The sequence below is a fragment of the Rhinatrema bivittatum genome, chromosome 5 (genome assembly GCF_901001135.1).
Source record: "Rhinatrema bivittatum chromosome 5, aRhiBiv1.1, whole genome shotgun sequence".
NCBI classification, from domain to species: Eukaryota; Metazoa; Chordata; class Amphibia; order Gymnophiona; family Rhinatrematidae; genus Rhinatrema; species Rhinatrema bivittatum.
Window position 1 is genome coordinate 242,760,360 of NC_042619.1, and position 19,904 is coordinate 242,780,263.

At 47.6% G+C, this 19,904-nt stretch overlaps 1 protein-coding gene across 3 annotated transcripts in view; it reads left to right on the forward strand.

Annotated features, from left to right (window-relative positions):
- Positions 1–19,904, forward strand: part of JADE3 (jade family PHD finger 3) — a 183,912-nt gene that overhangs the window by 16,517 nt on the left and 147,491 nt on the right. For all 3 annotated transcript variants that reach the window (XM_029603618.1, XM_029603617.1, XM_029603616.1), the window contains exon 2: positions 16,031–16,090. In XM_029603618.1, coding sequence (XP_029459478.1) covers positions 16,042–16,090 — 49 coding nt within the window. In that variant the 5' untranslated portion in view covers positions 16,031–16,041. The remainder of the gene's footprint in view (positions 1–16,030; positions 16,091–19,904) is intronic.

Consider the following 19,904-nt stretch of genomic DNA (forward strand, 5'->3'; position numbering starts at 1 on the left):
GTTCGACACCCAACAGGACAAGGTCGTCCTTCCCATTACAAGGAGAAGAAAATTGATGGGCCAGCTGAGAACTGTTGAACGGCGTTTGCCCCACAGTATGGGACTACCTCCAAGTCCTCGGACTCATGACATCAACCCTAGAAGTCGTACCATGGGCAAGAGCCCACATGCAACCACTACAACATTCCCTACTGTCACAATGGAACCCGATGTCCCAGGACTACACCGTCCACCTCCAGTTGCCAGTGGAGGTAAAGACCCAGCTCCTGTGGTGGCTACAAGACGACCATCTGAGCAAGGGAGTAAGACTATCCCCACCGACCTGGGTCTTGCTCACCACGGATGCGAGCCTATGAGGGTGGGGAGCCCACTGTCAGGAACTGACGGCTCAGGGGCAATGGGACAAGGAAGAGTTGGGATGGAACATCAACTGACTGGAAGCCTGGGCCTGCCTACGATTCAGTCACAGACTCCGAGGAGAAGCTTTTAATCATGTTGGACAGTGGCCTACATCCAACCGCCAGGGAGGAACCAGAAGCCAACAGGTGTCCATGGAAATAGACCCCCTAATGACGTGGGCAGAAGCAAACCTGCAAGGGATCTCAGCCACCCACATTGCGGAAAAAGACAACGTCACTGCAGATTACCTCAGCAGAGAAAGTCTAGATCCAAGGGAATGGAGGCTGTCAACCACAGCCTTCCAGTTGATAATAGACTGCTGGGGAACCCCAGCCATGGATCTTCTGGCAACCCAGTCCAACGCCCAAGTTCCCAAGTTCTTCAGTTGCAGATAAGACCCTCAATCCCAGGGGATCGACGCCTTCGTCCAAACCTGGCCACAGAAAGACCTGCTGCACACCTTTCCTCCATGGCCACTACTGGTGTGATCATCCGCAAGGTAGACCACCACAGGGGGCTAGTACTTTTGTGGCCCCGGACTGGCCAAGAAGGCCGTGGTAAGCAGACATGCGAAGACTTCTGGCGGGGAACCCCCTGTGTCTACCCCTACACAGGGAACTGCTCCATCAAGGACCGATCCTCCACGAAGACCCAACTCTATTCTCTCTTACAGTCTGGCCATTGAGAGGACTCGCCTGAAGAAGAGCGGATACTCGAGGGCAGTAATTGATACCTTGCTCCGAGCACGCAAGTTTTCCACATCTTTAACTTTATATACGAATATGGAGAATATTCGAAGCCTGGTGTGAAGACCATGATATCCTTCCGCAGACAGTCAAAATTCCCATGATCTTGGAATTCCTGTAGGATGGCCTGAAGAAGGGGTTGTCTCTCAACTCCAAGGTTCAACTGGCCGCGCTGGCCTGCTTCAGAGCCAAAGTGGACGGCATCAGTCTATCTTTCCATCCAGACGTCTCCCGCTTCCTGAGAGGGGTCAAACAAATCTGACCACAACTAAAGTGGCCGGTACCTCTATGGACATCTCAATCTAGTACTCTACTTCCTAGCGGGAGCTTCCTTCAAACCTACACGCGGCCTGTCCCTACTGCTCCTGACCTTGAAGACTGCATTCTTAGTGGCAATATGTTTAGCCCGTTGCATCTCCGAACTTCAAGCGCTATCCTGCCGGGAACCGTTCCTCAGATTCACACCGGGATCCATACAGCTACTCACTGTCCCCCTCCTTCCTACCAAAGGTGGTTTCTCATTTCCATCTATTTATTTAAACATTTTTATATACCGATGTTCGTATGGACATCACATCGGTTTACATATAACGAAAGAGGAGAGGAGGAAAAGAAATTGGAAGAAGGAAGTTACATTATAACGAATAACTGATTAAAGGAGGAGAAGGGAAGAGAAAGGATAGAGTAAAGTGGGAAGAAGGAGGGGGAGAGGTTAGAGGAACAGGTAACTGGTTTAACAAAAACATAGAATAAACTCAAAAGGGGGAATATGTACAGTGGAAGGGAGGGAGTTGTCTTATAAGAGTGGAGAGGAGTTATGCGAAGGCCTGTTTAAACCAAACCATCTCGCTGCCATATCCAGACGAGAATAAGGACTCTGAAGACTCACGCCGCCTACGCCATGTTAACGTCGGCAGACTCCTAGTCCACTACCTGGCAAGATAGGAATCCGTACGAAAGACGGGAAGAAACAAGGGGAAGCAGCCTCGCGGGCAACCATAGCCTGCTGGATCAAAGAAGTAATCAAGGTGGCCTACAAGTCATGGCCCATTCCACAAGGGCCCAGGCAGTGCCCTGGGCAGAAACAAAGATGCTTTCACCCACTGAGATCTGTCGGGTGGTGACATGGTCCTCCATTCACACCTTCTCGAGGTTCTACCGCCTGGATGTTCAGGCCAGGGAGGACACAGCATTCGCTAGGGCAGTACTAAGTGGGCCACGGGCAGCCTCCCACCCATTTCGGGAGTAGCTTTTCCCATTGTCCTGAGTCCATCTGCTACACGCTAGGAAATGGAGAAATTACTTACCTGATAATTTCGTTTTCCTTAGTAGACAGATGAACTCAGTATCCCGCCCATGGCTGCCTCAAAATACGGAAACATCAGGTGACAGTCCCCGAGAGCAAGACAAGCACGGGTAAGCCAGACTTAACCCCCAGTTAAGACACCCATAGTTACCGGGTGTTGGCGTTTCTCGGTTGACGACACTGGCGGTCTCCAGCTACAATTCATGTCAACTAGTTCAAGTTAACCAAGTTATCCAAACACACATATATCCACTATTGCTTTTCGAGGAGAATGCTGAAGAGCAGAGCTTCCTGCACAGGTATATGTAGTGCTGACGTCAGATTGAAATCTGACTCAGTCTCCAACTGCTTTCAGGAGCACACTATACCCATTGGTCCTGAGTCCATCTGTCTACCCTAAGGAAAACAAAATTATCAGGTAAGTAATTTCTCCATTCCTGTAGATCTCATGGCTCATGCTATAAAACTGGCTCCATGCGGCAGCTGAAAATGATGTGGGGTTAAGTGTTGTGGGCAGGGGAGGGAGCATTTGGGTTTTAGATTGGATTACTCTCTTTTCCAAACCCAAGCTTGGTACAGGTTGCATTTCAGTTACATTAGGTATCTCATTTTCTCAGTTAAGCTTATACCCAAATCAATAGATGGTAAAGCAACTTGTATAATGAGCGTCTGTGGGGAAAAGCAGGATTTGAATCCTGGCTTCTTTGGTTTTCAGGAAACAAGACGGAAGCCAATCCTGTGTAGCAAAGTAGCAACCAAGAAGAGATGATCAGTAAAAAGGATTCTTTATTATCGCAATGTGTGGTAAACAATAAAGTCCGCCTCTGGCCAAGTTTTTTGCTCATATGACTGAGCTGCTTCAGGGGCTATGAATATCAGACCAGCTTCTTCAGTAATATGTAATATACCACATTAAATTATCTTCCTTTACCAGACACATTGTTGCCAGTAGAATGAAATGTCTTGCATCGGTGAAGGTGCATGGATGTTGGTTTTATTGAAGAAGCTGGTCTGATATTCACAGCAGCTCAGTCATATGAGCGAAATTCGGCCAGATTTGGAATTTGTTTACCACACATTTCAATAATAAAGAATCCTGTTCTTGGTTGCTTCCTTGGTTTTCAGTCAGAAGGGTCAGAATGGCACAACAAAACTGGATGGAGGAGGAGAGAAGAGCAAAGATGGGATGGGGCAGGTCAGGAGCTGAAATGGTGGAGCAGATCTAGTGGAAGAAAGGCTATGCTACACTGGGGAGAGAAGTGTGTGGGACACAAGATGGGGATGGATGGGAGAAAACACCAAATCTGGGATGGGCCTGTGGGAGCAAAAAGAGAAGATGCAGGACAGGGAAGAGGGTAAGATGACCATATATAAGGTGGAGAGTGAGCAAGGTAGAAATCATATCATCCCCTCGCTGATAGCATTACACTGGTTTCTTGTACAATACAGAATTCATTCTAAAGCATCGGTTCTCAACCGGTGTGTTGTGGTACACTAGTGTGTCGCGATGCACTGGCAGCTGTGTCACGTACCCGCTGCTCTCCCTCCCACCCCTTTTCACCTCAGCGAGACTAACACTGCTGCTGTTCCTGCCCGTGCTATCAGCATATTCAAGCCCCGAGGGGAACGGCAGCAGTGTTTTGTGGGAGCCAGCAACAGCAACAGCAACATGGCCTCTTCTTCTTCCCACCCCTGTGTGGCTCGGAAGAGGAGGTGATGTTTACTGGGCACTTGGGAAGAAGAAAAGGCCATGCATGCTGCTGCTGCAGAAGGAGCACGGCGCCCCTGCTGCCCCCCCCCCCCCAGCTCCGACCTCCCTTTCTCTCGCCAGCGCAACACCAGCAAGAAAATATAAAATTAATAATAATCAAACTGCAAAAAAAAAAAGGCTGGGGTGGGGAGAAAAGCATAACATTACATTCTCAGCTGATTGCTCTGTGTTGCGATCGTTCGCAGCACAAGCAAGCAGCTGAGTGCTGCCTTCTTAGCGCTGTGGGGCTGGGGAGGTCACTCCTGCTGGTTTCCAGGCTGTCAGGAAACTGCTTTTAATAGCAGCATACCGGCTACCTTGTGCTGTAGCTGCCATGTGTGCTGTGGGTGGGGGGTGAGTGAGACAAAGAGTGAGTCGTCATATAAGTGTATGAGAGAATGTGTAATTAAGAAATGTGTGAGAGCAAGAGTCTGCTCAGGAAAGTCACAGGTGTGTGTGTGTGAGAGAGATTGGTCAGGGACGTGACGTGTGTGTGTGAGAGATTGGTCAGGGACGTGACTGGGGGTGTGTGTGAGAGATTGGTCAGGGACGTGACTGGGGGTGTGTGTGAGAGAGTGGTCGGGGACGTGACTAGTGGGGGTGTGTGTGAGTGGTCGGGGACGTGACTGGTGGGGGTGTGTGTGTGAGTGGTCGGGGACGTGACTGGTGGGGGTGTGTGTGAGTGGTCGGGGACGTGACTGGTGGGGGTGTGTGTGAGGGATTGGTCGGGGACGTGACTGGTGGGGGTGTGTGCGAGAGGGATTGGTCGGGGACGTGACTGGTGGGGGTGTGTGCGAGAGGGATTGGTCGGGGACGTGACTGGTGGGGGTGTGTGCGAGAGGGATTGGTCGGGGACGTGACTGGTGGCGGTGTGTGCGAGAGGGATTGGTCGGGGACGTGACTGGCGGTGTGTGCGAGAGGGATTGGTCGGGGACGTGACTGGTGTGTGTGTGTGTGAGAAATTGGTCGGGGACGTGACTGGTGGGGGTGTGTGTGCAACAGAGTGATTGGTCGGGGACGTGACTGGTGGCGGTGTGTGTGAGAGGGATTGGTCGGGGACGTGACTGGTGGCGGTGTGTGTGAGAGGGATTGGTCGGGGACGTGACTGTGTGTGTGCAACAGAGTGATTGGTCAGGGACGTGACTGGTGGCGGTGTGTGTGAGAGGGATTGGTCGGGGACGTGACTGGTGGCGGTGTGTGTGAGAGAGATTGGTCGGGGACGTGACTGGTGGGGGTGTGTGTGTGTGAGAGAGATTGGTCGGGGACGTGACTGGTGGGGGTGTGTGTGAGAGAGATTGGTCAAGGACATGACTGGTGGGGGTGTGTGTGTGAGAGAGAGTGGTCAGGGACGTGACGTGTGTGTGTGTGAGAGAGAGTGGTCAGGGACGTGACGTGTGTGTGAGAGAGTGGTCAGGGACGTGACGTGTGTGTGTGTGTGAGAGAGAGAGTGGTCAGTGACGTGACGTGTGTGTGTGTGTGAGAGAGAGTGGTCAGTGACGTGTGTGTGAGAGAGAGTGGTCAGGGACGTGACGTGTGTGTGAGAGAGTGGTCAGGGACGTGACTGGGTGGGTGTATGAGAGAGAGTGGTCAGTGACATGTGTGTGTGAGAGAGAGAGTGGTCAGGGACGTGATGGGTGGGTGGGTGTGTGAGAGAGAGTGGTCAGTGACGTGTGTGTGAGAGAGAGAGTGGTCAGGGACGTGACGGGTGGGTGTGTGAGAGAGAGAGAGATATTGGTCAGGGACGTGACTGGGGTGTGTGTGTGTGAGATTAGTCATGGGCCCTAAGGAAGAGGAGCAGGAGGACAGAGCTTCAGCAGCCCTTGTTGCTTCTGGTATGTGCTATTGGCCTACAAGGTAAAGGAGTTGGAGAGTTACTGGAGAGGGTAAGTAAAGGTGGCTTTTTAAGTTTATCTTTCTTGATTGACTGCCATTTTAATTATTAGGTATTATGTCTGCTGTTAAATATTTTATTGGTGTTTGGAGAATTTTTAATAATTTTGAAAATTTTTAATGATTGGACGTTCCATTTATTAGTTTTGAAACATTTATTATATTCTAGTTTTAGAATTATTTTATATTTCTCGGGAAATGAATAAATAGAAATGTGGAGACAAAAACTGAACTGGAAACAGCAAGAAGCCAAACTCTGTATTCAGTAAAACAACGCAAAAACAGAAACATTCGCTTTATGGTCACTTTATTCTGTATTTGGTGAGGGTCTGTCTCTGTTCTGCGTGTGTGACCCAGCTAAGGGTGTTCTGCGAGCTTGTAGTTTCTTGGTAGGGATCTATAGTAGCTTGGCTTGTTCTGTTTTCCTAATAGGAGGTGTATTGGTGTTTAGGGCCTGGTGTAACTTTTGCAGTGCTACCTTTTCATAGGTAGAGTTGTTACTGTTTGAGTTCCGGTGCAGGTGTAACTTTGTGCACATTAGTTTGTGTACATTTTCAGATCCTGGAAGTCTGATAGGTGCTGTATTTTTGTTTTGCACAGAATGCAGAGTGGCTTTTTTGGGTTTCATTCCAGTTTCTGTTTCCAAATTTGTAATTTGTGGTCTTTCTGTACTTGGTGAAGGTTGATTCTGTGTGTGACAGAGGTGAAGAATTTTACTAGCATGTAGGCATTTGTATCAATTATTTGTTGTGTTTTCTCAATAGAACATGTATTGGTGGTAAATTACTGTTTTTTCATAAGGAGGTCTATTGCACCTGGTAGGAGAGAGTGTTTGTTGCTGTTATTGAGATGTCACGAGAAATATCTTTTTTTGTATGGTAAATTGAACAGGGAATGACCTTGTTCTGCTCTGCACCCATTGTTGGGGGATGAGGGGGTTCCTGTGGAATGCAGAGTGTTGGTTTACATTTAGCCTGGTGATCACATGCTCAGTGTATCACACATGTGAGAACCATCTGTCAGGTGTGTCCTGACCGAAAAAAGGTTGAGAACCACTGTTCTAAAGTATTAACTCTAATTTTTAATATCAACAACATTTAGCATGGGTTAATTGGAATGACACTTCAAGTATACACACCAAAGAGACGCCCAAGATTGCAAAACAAAGGACTAACACAAATAAGAGACCAAATGTTCTCCAGAGCAGGCCCCAAGTTATGGAACTCTCTTTCAGAATTGTTATGTCTGATAACAGAGTTTCAAACATGAACTGACAGCATTGCTCTTTAGAAATGTATTTGATTTAGCATAAAATACACTCCCGCTACCAGAGATAATAGCAGAATGAACAATATGCACTGAACGATGTTAAGTGAAATGATAGTAGAATTAGAATTTGTATTTACTGTTATGTTGACCTAGAAGATGCATGAATATGCACTAGAATATGTATTTACTGCAGTGCTGAATGAATGTTAAACCAGAATATGAATACTTATTTTGTAAATCATTGTGATCTTCTTTTGACGATGGCATATAAAACGCCTAAATAAATGGTAGAAGGACAGACAGAAGGAGAAAAAAGCAAAAACTGTGAATGAAGAAGACACAGACAGGAGTACATAGAAGCTATGGGGAAGGAGGCAGGGATTCAGGTATAAGGGGAGAGAAAATGGAATCTGTGGGGATGGGAGGGAAATCAGGGACTTGGCAAATGGTTAAGATGTCTGAGTGGGCTGAGTGTCAGAATTTCTAGAACTTTGACTAGGTACACTGAGCATGTCCAGCATGCCCTATACCAATCGTTCACGTGGGGTCCCTCTTCAGTCTTTTTTTCTGCAGAGCTTTTGCCTCACGGTTACTTGAGCTTGTGGCTTTTTTTTTTTTCTAAAAAATTGCTTGGAAAATTTCGCCACCGATAGTTTTCATTTTTTTCCCGTCTTTTTCGGTGCGGGTCCCTCTCTGGTTCCCTATAGTGTCTGAGGTTTTTTGGAGGTTCGGTACGTTTTTTTTTGTTTCTGTCCCCCCGTGGTGGCAGTGCCTTAGTGCCCACCGACATCAAATGCCCACCATCTCTGCATTCGTTTTTCGCCCCGTTCAGTTCGTATCGTCAGGTTTACTTCGATGCCCTCAGTGCCCGAAGACTCTGCCCATTATCAACCCATACGAACCCATACCTATCCTCTGCCTGGGGGCATCGCATGATGTCCGGGGGTGCGACTCGTGCGACCAAATGACCCCAAAAGAATGTTGCGCTCGCCTTGACAAGATGGAAAAGCTCTTTGGGGCGAGGACATCTGAGCCATCGACATCTGCATCGGTGGGGCTGTGCACTCCATCAATGCCGCTGGCAGATAGGGGTGCAAGGGAACAACCTCTGTCAGACTTTTAGGTCAAGGACATCAGGTTTGTTGTCATCCACCTTGGCACTGGGGAAAGACAGGGCTGAGCACAGAGGGAAACAAAGGAAGCATTGGAACCAGTTACCTTTTATGCACAGTGCTGGGCTCAGGTCAGCGCCGGCACTTGCCGTTATGCCCCTGAAGCGACCCCTCAGTGAGTAGTACCTATCCTCCATTGATGCCGAGGGTCTGCAACGGTCTCCGTCAGTCCTGGTATTAGTTGCTGATCCATCTTGGGTATCCGAGGAAGATCTGGCCATCCCTCCTGCCTCCCAGTCCATTTTTGCATCGGCAACTTTCGAGGAGGAGTTGGAGCGCAGAGTCCAGCTGGTGGTCGATTGGGCTTTGCAGGGCATCAAGCCTGTGGCACCAACAATATTGATACCTGCACTTTCCCTGCTGGAACTGCTGCTGGAACATCTCAACGTGCTCATCGGTGTGTTACCGACCTAGCTGGTGCCGGTTCCCGGGAGGCCATCTATGGTCAGCAGAGCAGAGCACAGATGCTTCCCCTGACCGATGCAGTGCTCAATGCCAGTTCCTCCGAAGAGGAAGCTCTGCCGAGGCAGGTGGGGGCACAGAGGCCTGCAGCCCCCCATCCAGCTTTGCCGGGGCCAGCACCCGTGCCTCAGGTGTCTAGGCTTCTAGACGAAGGCCAAGCATGCAAGGACCCATCCCCTGTGGATTACAGTGAGAATGAGGCCCCTTATGACCCCTGGGAGGATGACACTGCAGAATCCTCATCAGCGGACTCAGAGGGACTTCTCCAGAGGAATGAAGGAGGTTGCTGCCTGAGGTCCTGACCTTCACAGGTTTTGTAAGGACGATGGCGGAGGCCATCCCATTTCAAATGATGAAGGATGTCAGGCACAAATGCTGGAAATCTTCTAGTTTGTGGAGGCTCCTAATGAGATCATGGCTGTCCTGGTACTTGACATCATTAAGGAGTTGCTGTTGAAGATTTGGGAGCACCCCTTCACAGTTCCTCCTGTGAATAGGGAGGCGGACGGGGGTTTACCTCATCTAATAGCTACCGGATTCGAAAAGCATCAGTTGGCACACCAATCGGTAGTGGTTGAATCGGCTCTCAAGAGGGCCAAGCGCACTCAGACCCATGCCTCGGCGCCCTCAGAAACTGATCACAGAGCAATGGACTCTCTTGGGAGGAAAATATTTCAGGGGACTATGCTTATTACCTGCATTGCCTCCTACCAGTTCTACATGAGCCAATACTCTCTCAACCTCTTGAAGCAGGTGCAGAAGGTGGCCAAGCAGCTGCTTCAACAGCAGCAAGCCACATTTCTGTCGCTGGTGTGTCAGGGCCTGGAGTGTGGAAAACTTGAGGTGCAGGCCACTTATGATGTTTTTGAGACTGCAGTGAGAATCTCTGCAGTAGGACTCGGCGCTTGAAGCATGGCATAGCTGTGGTCCTTGTAAAGGAAAGACTATCTCTTTGGAGTTAAGGTTGAGGGATGCAGTGACCCAGTTGTGGGATCACCATGAGACCCTCGGCATCTCTTCACCAGCAATTTGGACCCGCCCTCCTCAGCCAGGAAGAGTGCGAGACAGGGTCAGAGAAGGTCTTTCTATTGCCAGAGGAAGTACTATCCTCCAGCCTCTCGTGCTCGTTCACAAAGAGTGAGTTTCCGCGGCTGTCCCTGGCAGCAGCAAGCTCCCAGGCCTCAACCGGTGCCCCTGCCAAATCCTGGGTCGGGGTTTTGACTGGATTGAAGGAAGCATAGGCCTGCAGCCCATACCCGACACACTGGACCCCCAGTCGGCAGGCTATGGTTCTTCGCAAATAAATAGCCCAGTATAACATCAGCCCAGTGGGGTCTGTCCATCGTCCATCAAGGATACCGATTAAATCTATTGGGTGTCCCAACAAATTCTTCTCTGTGCCCATTTTGGAGGCCACTAGTGCATCAGGAGGTACTGTTAAGGAAGCTCTGTGCCCTCTTAACAGCCAGAGTGGTCAAGCCTGTCCCACCAAGGCAAAGGGGGGCAGGGATTCTACTCCTGGTACTTCCTGATTCCAAAGAGAACAGGGGGACTTCGTCCCATCCTAGACCTGAGGGCCTTGAACAAGTTTCTAAAAAGAGAAAAGTTCAAGATGGTTTCCCTGGGCACCCTGATTCCTCTCCAGTACAGAGTGTTGCAGTTCGGGCTAGTGTCAGCCTCACATGCCTTTACAAAGTGCCTGGTTGTGGTGGGGGGCACCTCCACAGACTGGGTGTGCATGTTTTCCCCTATCTGGATGACTGGTCAAGAGCACCTCTCAGGTAGGTGCAGATCAGTCTTTGCACGTGACTATCTGGGTTTTGGAGTCACTAGGGTTTGTCATCAACAGCCAATCACCTCAGTTGGATTTCATAGGAGCCCTGCTAGACACGGCTCAGGCAAAAGCCTTTCTGCCGTGCTCCAGGGCACTCACTTTGGTGTCCATAGCGGAGGTGATTCAACAGAGCCAGCAGGTATCAGCTCGGCACATGTTGAGGCTGTTGGGCCACATGGTCGCAACTATCCACATTACTCCCTATTGGACCTTAAGGTTGCAGTGGCACCAGGCCACCCGGGATCTCCAGGCTCACATCCTCATCCTCATCATTCCATTTTTCTGGGATTCCTTGTTCTGTAGCAGTTTCTCTTGAATTTGGAGCAGCGTATATCTTTCCAAACTCCCCTTTCCCAAATTGTCCTTACCATGGATGTGTCCAACCTGGGGTGGGATGCTCATGTGGATGAACTCCGCACCCAGGGTCTGTGGTGTGTCCAGGAAGCACCACGTCAAATCAACTTCCTGGAGCTCCGAGCGATTTAGATATGCTTTATGGGCTTTCAGAGATTGGCTGTCCAACAAAGTTGTCCTGATGCAGACAGACAACCAGATAGCAATGTGGTATGTCAACAAGCAGGGAGGCACGGGATCGTACCTTCTGTGTCAGGAAGGCAGTCCAAATGTGGTCCTCGGCTCTGTCCCACGGAATGGTGCTCCGGGCTATGTATCTGGCTGGAAATGAGTACGTGATAGCGGACAGACTTGAGTCAAGCCTTCAGGCTCTATGAGTGGTTGCTGGACCAGGGGGTGGCAAATCGGATCTGTTACCTCTGGGGGAACCCAGATGTGGTCTTGTTTGCATCTCCCTGCAACAGGGAGGTGACTCAGTTGTGCTCCCTGGCCAGGTAAGACGGCGAACCAGCCTCGGATGCCTTTGCTCACCATTCGGGCAAGCATCTTCTGTACGTGTATTCTTCGCTTCCTCTAATGGAGACTCTCCTGAAGCTTCGAGAGGACCGAGGGAGTATGATTCTCAAAGCCCTTCATTGGCCGAGGCAGGTCTGGTTTCCACTCCTTCGGGAGTTGTCCTTCTGGAAACCAATCAGTCTAAAGACTTCTTCAGATCTCATCATGCAGGATCAGGGCAGGCTGCGGCATCCCAACCTCCAAGCCCTGTCACTTACAGCCTGAATGTTGAGAGGCTGATTCTGCAGTCGCTGGATCTTTCTGAAGATTTATTTATTTATTTATAAAATGTTATTGTTATCGTAATTCTATGTTACGAGACTGAAGAGGGACCCCTGTGTTGATGCGTGGTATAGGGAATGCTGGGCATGCTCAGTGTACCTAGTCAAAGTTCTAGAAACTTTGACATACGTTTTCCGTGCCGGGCTCCATCCAATGATGTCACCCATGTGTGAGGACTAACATCCTGCTGACCTAGGAGAACACCTGTTACAGGTAAGCAACTCTGCTTTCCTGGATTACCTCTGGAGCCCCTTCGTTGTATATGTGTGATAGTTACAGTGCTGCATTTTATATTTCTCACACTATTTTCCTTCTTACTGTTATGGTCAGGAGAGAGGGTAAGACATGGTTACTTCCAGCTGAATCGCTAATAGCCTCCACTCCTGGGCCTATTGATCTTTGTTCTTCGTGGGGGATCCTGTTTGTCATTCCCTGAAGCTGAGTAGCTTGGAGAAGCTGTGGGGAAAGGGTGCCGCAATTCTCCATGGCTGAGAATACATTAATATATCGCTTAGTCCGGAGTATCGGAAGACACTGGCAAACCCCACTGGTGGGAGACCTAGCCCTATGGAGCAAGTTCAATCCCTGGCTGATGACATCATTGTGATGGGGGGAGTGGGGAGGCTGAGAGCAGTTCTAGTGCGAGCAGCTCTGTTGGGCAACCTGCAGTCACTGGAACTGATGACAGCCCTCAGTGTCCAGGGAGTAGTGAGTTCTTTGGAGACTAGTTTTTCTTCTCAGGAGGCTTTGAATGAGATCATCCAGGTAACATTTGCTATGATGAAATATCAGGTTTTTGTACTGGAAGCTATTTGGTTTGCAGTTGAGGGTCTGGGAAGAGCTTTGTCCCTATAAATCTCTCAGATTTCTGGTGAATTTCAAGATTTCAACAGAAAACATTTAGGCCTCTAGTGGGGCAAATGTGAAATTGGCCACTTTTATTGTGAATCTGGTTTTAGAGCTAGATGGGGATTGGTTTATGAAATTATTTTTTTAGACACTGAGCTTTTTTATAATCCATAAGGAAAGAATTTTTCCAGATGAGGCAAAAGACAAAGAAGGAAGCAATTATTGCTCTTATAGATTAGGGCATTGTTTTTGTAAAGTATCCATCTAAATGTTTAATCAAATTTCAGTGTTAATTATATTTTCTTTGAACCCGATCTACTTTCTTTTTCTCTTGGTGATAACTATGTAGATTGTAAAGCCGGTTTAAGATCTTACTTGGAAATTAGATAGAGGTTATTCTTCCACTATTGCTTGATATTTGGTATACTTTTCTGTAATGTTTGCTATTAGATTTTTTGGTGTATAGTCTGTTTAGACACCCCCCCCCCCACCCCCTGAATTTGTGGACTTTTATGCTTTCAGGGTATATACAGTTGTTCTCAAACTTACATCTCCTGGCAGAATTTGTAAGACATGTAGCATTTTAAGAGAACATGAGTGATAGACAAAACATGTCTGTTATTTTTAATGTGATTCAAGTTAAACTATTATATGCATCACAGAATAGCCCAATCATTAAGCAAACCAGAGCAATAAAGGAAATAATAAAATGGTCCTTTTCAAACGTTTACATACCCTTAATTCTTAGTATCGCATATTGCCTCCTTTTGCATCAGTGATGGCTTCAGTCTTTTATGATAGTTGTGAGTGAGGTACTTCATTTTCTCATGTGGTAAAGCTGCCCATTCATCTTGGCAAAAAGTCTCCAGAATGTGTAAATTATTCTTTGGTTGTCTAGCATGAACTGCATGTTTGAGTGGTCCCCAAAGTGACTTAATATTGAGGTCAGGAGACTGTGATGGCCATTTCAGAATATTCCCTTTCTTCTGCAGCCACTGAAGGGTGATTTGGCCTAATGTTTCGGATCATTGTCATGCTGGAAAGTCCAAGTGCACTCCATCACAGCTTCCTGACTGAATGCAAATTCTCCTCCAATATTTTCTGATAAGAAGCTGCATTCATCCTGCCATCACTTTTGACTAAATTCCCTGGGTCGCTGTAGCTCCAAAACAGCAGAGATCCATCTATGTGCTTAATAGTAGGGATGGTGTTGATTCCTCTTCAAAACAGCATTTATGGTTGTGCCCATAAAGTTCAATTTTGGTCTCATCACTCCAAATTATTTTCTTCCAGAGGTTTTGAAGCTTCTCTAGGTGCTGTTTGGCATACTGTAAGAGGGCTGTTTTGTGGTGTTGGCCTGATTTTAAAAGTCCTGCACATGTAAAAAAGGGGTGGGGGGGGGGCGTTATACTCTGTGCATTTTAAAATGGGCCTGGCCATGTGCATAACCCCATTATGCACAGAAGTGCCGGGCTGAACAAAAAGGGTGGGCTGGAGGCATGGTCTGAGTGGGGTGGGACAGGGCAAGGGGGCTGGCAGAGACAGCGCCATTAGCCGCTGTTTCAGGAGGTTACTTCTGCTCCAGAGGAGCAGTAAATAACGGAACAAAAAAAAGTGAGATGCTAGGAAGGAGTTAGGGGTTGGGGCGGTCAGGAGAAAGGTTAGGTAGGGGTTATAGAGAAGTTCCCTCCTTAATTGGAGCAGACTGGGAGGGAACTGGGGAAGCCCTACTTGCATCACCGCATGTTTCCTTTTAAAATTCCCTCCCCCCCCCCCCCGCATGCGTGCACATGTGGACATTTAAAATCCAGCGAGCATGTACGAGTGGGAAATATGTACATGTGTGGCTTTGAAAATCCAGCCTTTATTATGCATGCTGAAACACCCACAGCAGTTTGTTTCAGAGAAGCCTATATTTCAGTAGAAGTTGCTTATGGGTTTTTCTTTTCATCCCAACAAATTTTCCTGGCAGTTGTGTCTGAAATCCTTTTTTTGATCTAGCTTGGTATTAACCAAACCCATAATTTCCCACAGTTTGAACAGTACTGATTGGCTTTTTCAAATCTTTGGATATCTTTTTATATCCTTTTCCTGATTTATAAAGTTGAACTAATTTTACTCATGGATTCTTTGACAGTTCTTTTGCTTTCTCCATGCTTCAGTAATCACCAAAGTCAGTGCAGCTGTAGATTAAATGCACAAGGGTTTCACAAGCACTAAGAAACTCATTGTAATAAGAGTTTTAAGACATAGTGACACATTGTAATAAGTGACCGTGTATAAACAGTCAATCAGGCAAGGTACCTCAACCTATTTGCGTCAACTTGAGTGTATATTAGCTCAAATATTCAAAGGTCTATAAACTTTTGAACAGGACCATTTTATTATTTCCTTTATTGCTATAGTTTATGCTATTCTGTGATGCATAAAATATTTTTAATTTGAAACACATTAAAAATAAGTCTTGTTTTGTCTGATCTCTCATGTTTTCTTAAAATGCTACACATCTTACAAATTCTGAAGGGGTATGTAAACTTATGAGCACAACTGTAATTTTCCTTTGCAAGTATGAGTTAATTTCTGTGAGTTGATATTGTACACTTGTAAGCACTTTTCTAAACAAGATGGTTTGTTCTTGTGTTATTTTTCCAAAAAGAATTTCTATTTTCAAAAATGTGTACTAGTTAACCAAAATGCCCAATATGTTTTCTTTTAACCCTGAACAATCTAAAATTTTCTGAGGGATAAGCCTGTTTCATATTTGCGGTGTCCTCCTCCTGTAATATGGCACCTTTAACATTTTTTTGGAATCATGTTCAGTAAGTGTAATTCCATTCTGTACTCCTTATCTTATGGTTTGTTTTTTTTTTTTGTTTTCCCATGACTTAGACTTGGAATTGCCTGCATTTGTAGATTAACTAGAACATAGATCTGGATTATTTCTTTCCCGTCATACTGTTGGGCTACATCATGTTTTTGGTAATTCTATGTTCTTGATATGCAATTCTAAAATTTTTTTCTTTTTTTTTTTTTTTAACAAAGGTCCTCTGAAAACTTTCCCTTTATTTGATTATCCTTCTTTGAAACTGCTAGTTCTGTAGGGACTAGCTTCCTGTTAAAGAATATTGTTAATACAATCTACTATATTTTCCTTCTCTTTAGGATGTGTCAGGATGAAACGACGCCGGCATTTCAGCAGCAGTGATAGTTCAGACAATGAGAGTAAGTAGTATGCAACCATGTTTACCTGTGATCTAACAGCTGCTTGTGGTAAACAGTTTCACCTTTATTTTCTCTCTTTCTATTGTGTGTATTTGTACTGCTTCTTTCCATTAATTTCCTTTATATAATTTATTGAAAATTTATTTCAGGACCAACGTTAAACATAAATGATTCTATAGCACTGAACAAATTTTGTAAAACAAAAAAAAGAAATGGGAATAAACAAGTTAAAAAAAAATGTTAATACAGTCTAACACCAAAGTAGTGGTACTGGATAAGGATATTTAAACAATGCATATTCATTAATTTGTGTCAATATGTCTTAAAACTCCTTGGTTTTTAATTCACATCCCTCTCAGTTTAATATTTTTAACTATTTAGAATTTAAAATTGGAAGAGTTTAGTGTGTTGGTCTAGTCAGTCAGATAGAAATGTCAGTTTCCAGGGACAATAAATATCCAAAAAACTGACTTCTGTATGGTGTAAGTTAACAATTTGACAAAACAATCATACATACAAGGGCACTTAAATTAATGAATGGAAAGTACCTTATAAATGAAGCATTGCAGATTCTTAACATTTCACTTATTGTGATTAAACTCAACAATCGTTTAATATGAAACTTTGGATGTGAGATACCACATACATGATATTGTGTCCATAAACCATATAATCACAGGTCCTCCATTTTCAATTTGCCTTTTCTTTATAAAAACATATTTTCTAGCGTGTAGCAGATGGACTCAGGACCAATGGGTATAGTGTACTCCTGATAGCAGTTGGAGACGGATCAGATTTCAATCTGACGTCAGCCCCTAGTACATATACCCCCTGCAGGAAGTGCAGCTCTTCAGTATTTTCTGTCTCCATAGCAGTTAGGGACTATCTGCACGCTCTCGCAGTGTTAGAACCAATTCTTCGAAGAAAACCCAAAATTGAAGAAAAACCTACCTCTGAAGACTAGCCTTGCTCTCCTGCGGTGATACCCTCTGGTCCCTCCGCCAGTTGAGATTTTCAGAGGTGATTTCCGTGGTCCCTCGGAGGTGAGCCTCGGTCCAGTGGCCGATTCGCGGCGAGGACCTAGCCCCCGATCCCGGCGCGGCTGAGAGGCAGCGGGTGCACCCTCGAGCGCGGCGGTGAAGGTATTTGCCCTCTCCCCCTGCAGCCGGAGACCGCCCGGAACGAAACCGGGAAGCGCCGAAGACAAGGTAAGGTAGAAATCTTCAGCGTTGACTCCAGTCTCCGAGGTTCGAGGAATCACACAGGTCGCCGGCCGGGTTGATCCGCCCTAGCAGGGCCAGGCCCCGGTTAGTTCCAAGGGTCTACCCACGTGGAGACCCTCCGAGGTGGTCGCCATATTGCCCGCATGGTTGCTGTCACCATCTTGGCCCTATTCGCCGCTCCGTTCATCGTCTTGATCTGGGCGCATGAGTCTACTTAGGCACACAATTTTCATGTGTGCATAAAGTTACACGCACATAATCCTTGTGCGTATAAGTTACATGCACAAGGGCCGTGCGCACAAGATATACGCGCGTCGCACACCTACCGGGCTGAGCGCATACCCACGACTTGGGCGCACAAATGCACGCACAACCCACACGCACATTTTAGACGCGCCGGAGCGCAAAAGGGTTTATGCGCCGACAACCATGGCACCACCAGAAACGGAGATAAAGGCTCAAGGCCTCTGACCAGCATGCCACATCAGAGCTGCACAAAGCGAGGAGGCCTACGCCCTGTGCGCTCAGTTCGAGGAGGCCCTGGGAGATCCAGCCCAGGGCCAGTCCCACCCAGGGCCGAGAGCTCCTCAGTCGGTATCCCGGACCTAGCAAATCCCAGCGGGTCACTTCCCGCAGATGGGGACCCCCAGGGACCCAACGCCCCTTAGCTTGGATCCAGTGTCTATCTCATGGGTGGAGTTCTTCAAAGGGCTACACACCTTTGTTCACATGCAAATGGAACCTCTGGCTGATCAGCCACATCTTCCACCAGAAGACCTTTAGGCCCCTCGAGGCCTAGATAAAGGTTTCCACCGCCCAGAAGCCCCACCTATGGGGACATGGACAGCTCTGAAGAGGAAGCAAAGCCCCTAGAAGAGGGGGAACTCCCCCCAGGGACAGAGCCTCACTGAACCGTGAGACTCTTCTTCACCAAGGACGAGCTCCCTGACCTGGTCACCCACAGCCTAAAGGAGCTCGCTATCCCGGGCCCAGATACTTCGGGGGGGGGGGGGACCTAAGCCGAATCCCCTGCTGGAGGGCCTCCGCCAGACTTCCTGCAATTTCCCTCTGTTACAAGCTGTCCAGCAGCTAATTGACCTGGAATGGAGCACTCCAGAGTCCACATTCAAAGGGGGACGAGCTATGGCAGCCATGTACCCCCTGGACCCGGCGGCCAAAGACCTTCTCACATGCCCAAGAGTTGATGCCATGGTCTGCGTGGTCTCGAAGCGCACTACTATCCCAGTGGAGGGAGGAGCAGCTCTCAAAGATGCACATGACCGTTGTCTGGAATCCATCCTTAAACAGTCTTTTGACGTAGCTGCTATGTCCCTACAAATAGCGGCCTGCTGCAACGTAGTGACACGTGCCTGCTTATCTCAGACCAGGAGCAACACCCCTGGAGAAGTCATGGAACCAGCAGTATCATTCCTTGCGGACGCTGCTTCTGATCTGGTGTGCACAGCGGCCAGAGGAGTGTCATCTGTGGTGGCTGCCAGGAGACAACTCTGGCTCAGAAGCTGGTCGGCCGACACATCTTCCAAAACTCACCTCACAAGGATGCCCTTCAAAGGATTCCTCCTGTTCGGCAGCGAGCTAGAGAAACTGGCCAACAAATGGGGAGAGTCCCTATTGCCGTGCCTACCGGAGGACAGGATGAAGAGAAACCAGCGACCCTTCCCCCGGCCCTTCAGGGGCAGACGTTCACAGCACTTCAATCCATACAGAAGCAACTATCAAGCGCCCCGCCCTACGGGCAGGAACCAGTCCTTTCAGAACAAGCACAACAAGAGGGGAACCAGCTCAGATACAGGCCCCAGCCGTACCCCACAATGAGATTCAGCCGACCCATCCAAGGGAAGAAGCCATAGGGGGCAGACTAGCCCTATTCTATTACAGATGGGTCGAGAGAACTTCGGTCAAGTGGGTCCTAGCCATCATTTGGGAGGGGTACTATCTGGATTTTCTGCGAACCCCTCCGGACAAGTTCATGGAGTCCCCCCTCCCATGACCTCGCCAAGAGGGCGGCAGTGGAAGCTACACTGACCAGACTACTGGCCCTCGAGGCCATAACCCCAGTGCCTCCACAAGAGAGAGATACTGGGCATTATTCCATTTATTTTATCGTCCCCAAGAAAGAGGGGATGTTCAGGCCCATCCTGGACCTCAATTCGATCAATCGCCACCTAAGGATTCTCCGCTTCCGCCTGGAAACCCTACGCTCCGTAATAAGGGCGATACAACCGGGAGAGTTTCTCACATCCCTGGATCTTTCGGAGGCCTACCTACACATCCCAATTCATCAGGAACACCAGCGCTATCTATGCTTCAAAATCCTGGACAGTCACTACCAGTTCCGGGCACTACCCTTCGTGTTAGCCACAGCATTGCAATAAGCATTAACTTGCATGGCAAATATAGCATGTTATATAGCAAGGCTTTATTGCACATGTTGAAGTGGTCCAGAAAGAAGTTGTCATGAACACACTGAAATTAGCTTGAGTACATAAATGAAGGAACATTGTATGAAAATGAGGTTTTAGCATGTTTGAGTGCTTGCTAATGTCTAACTATTTCCATAACTTGCTAAT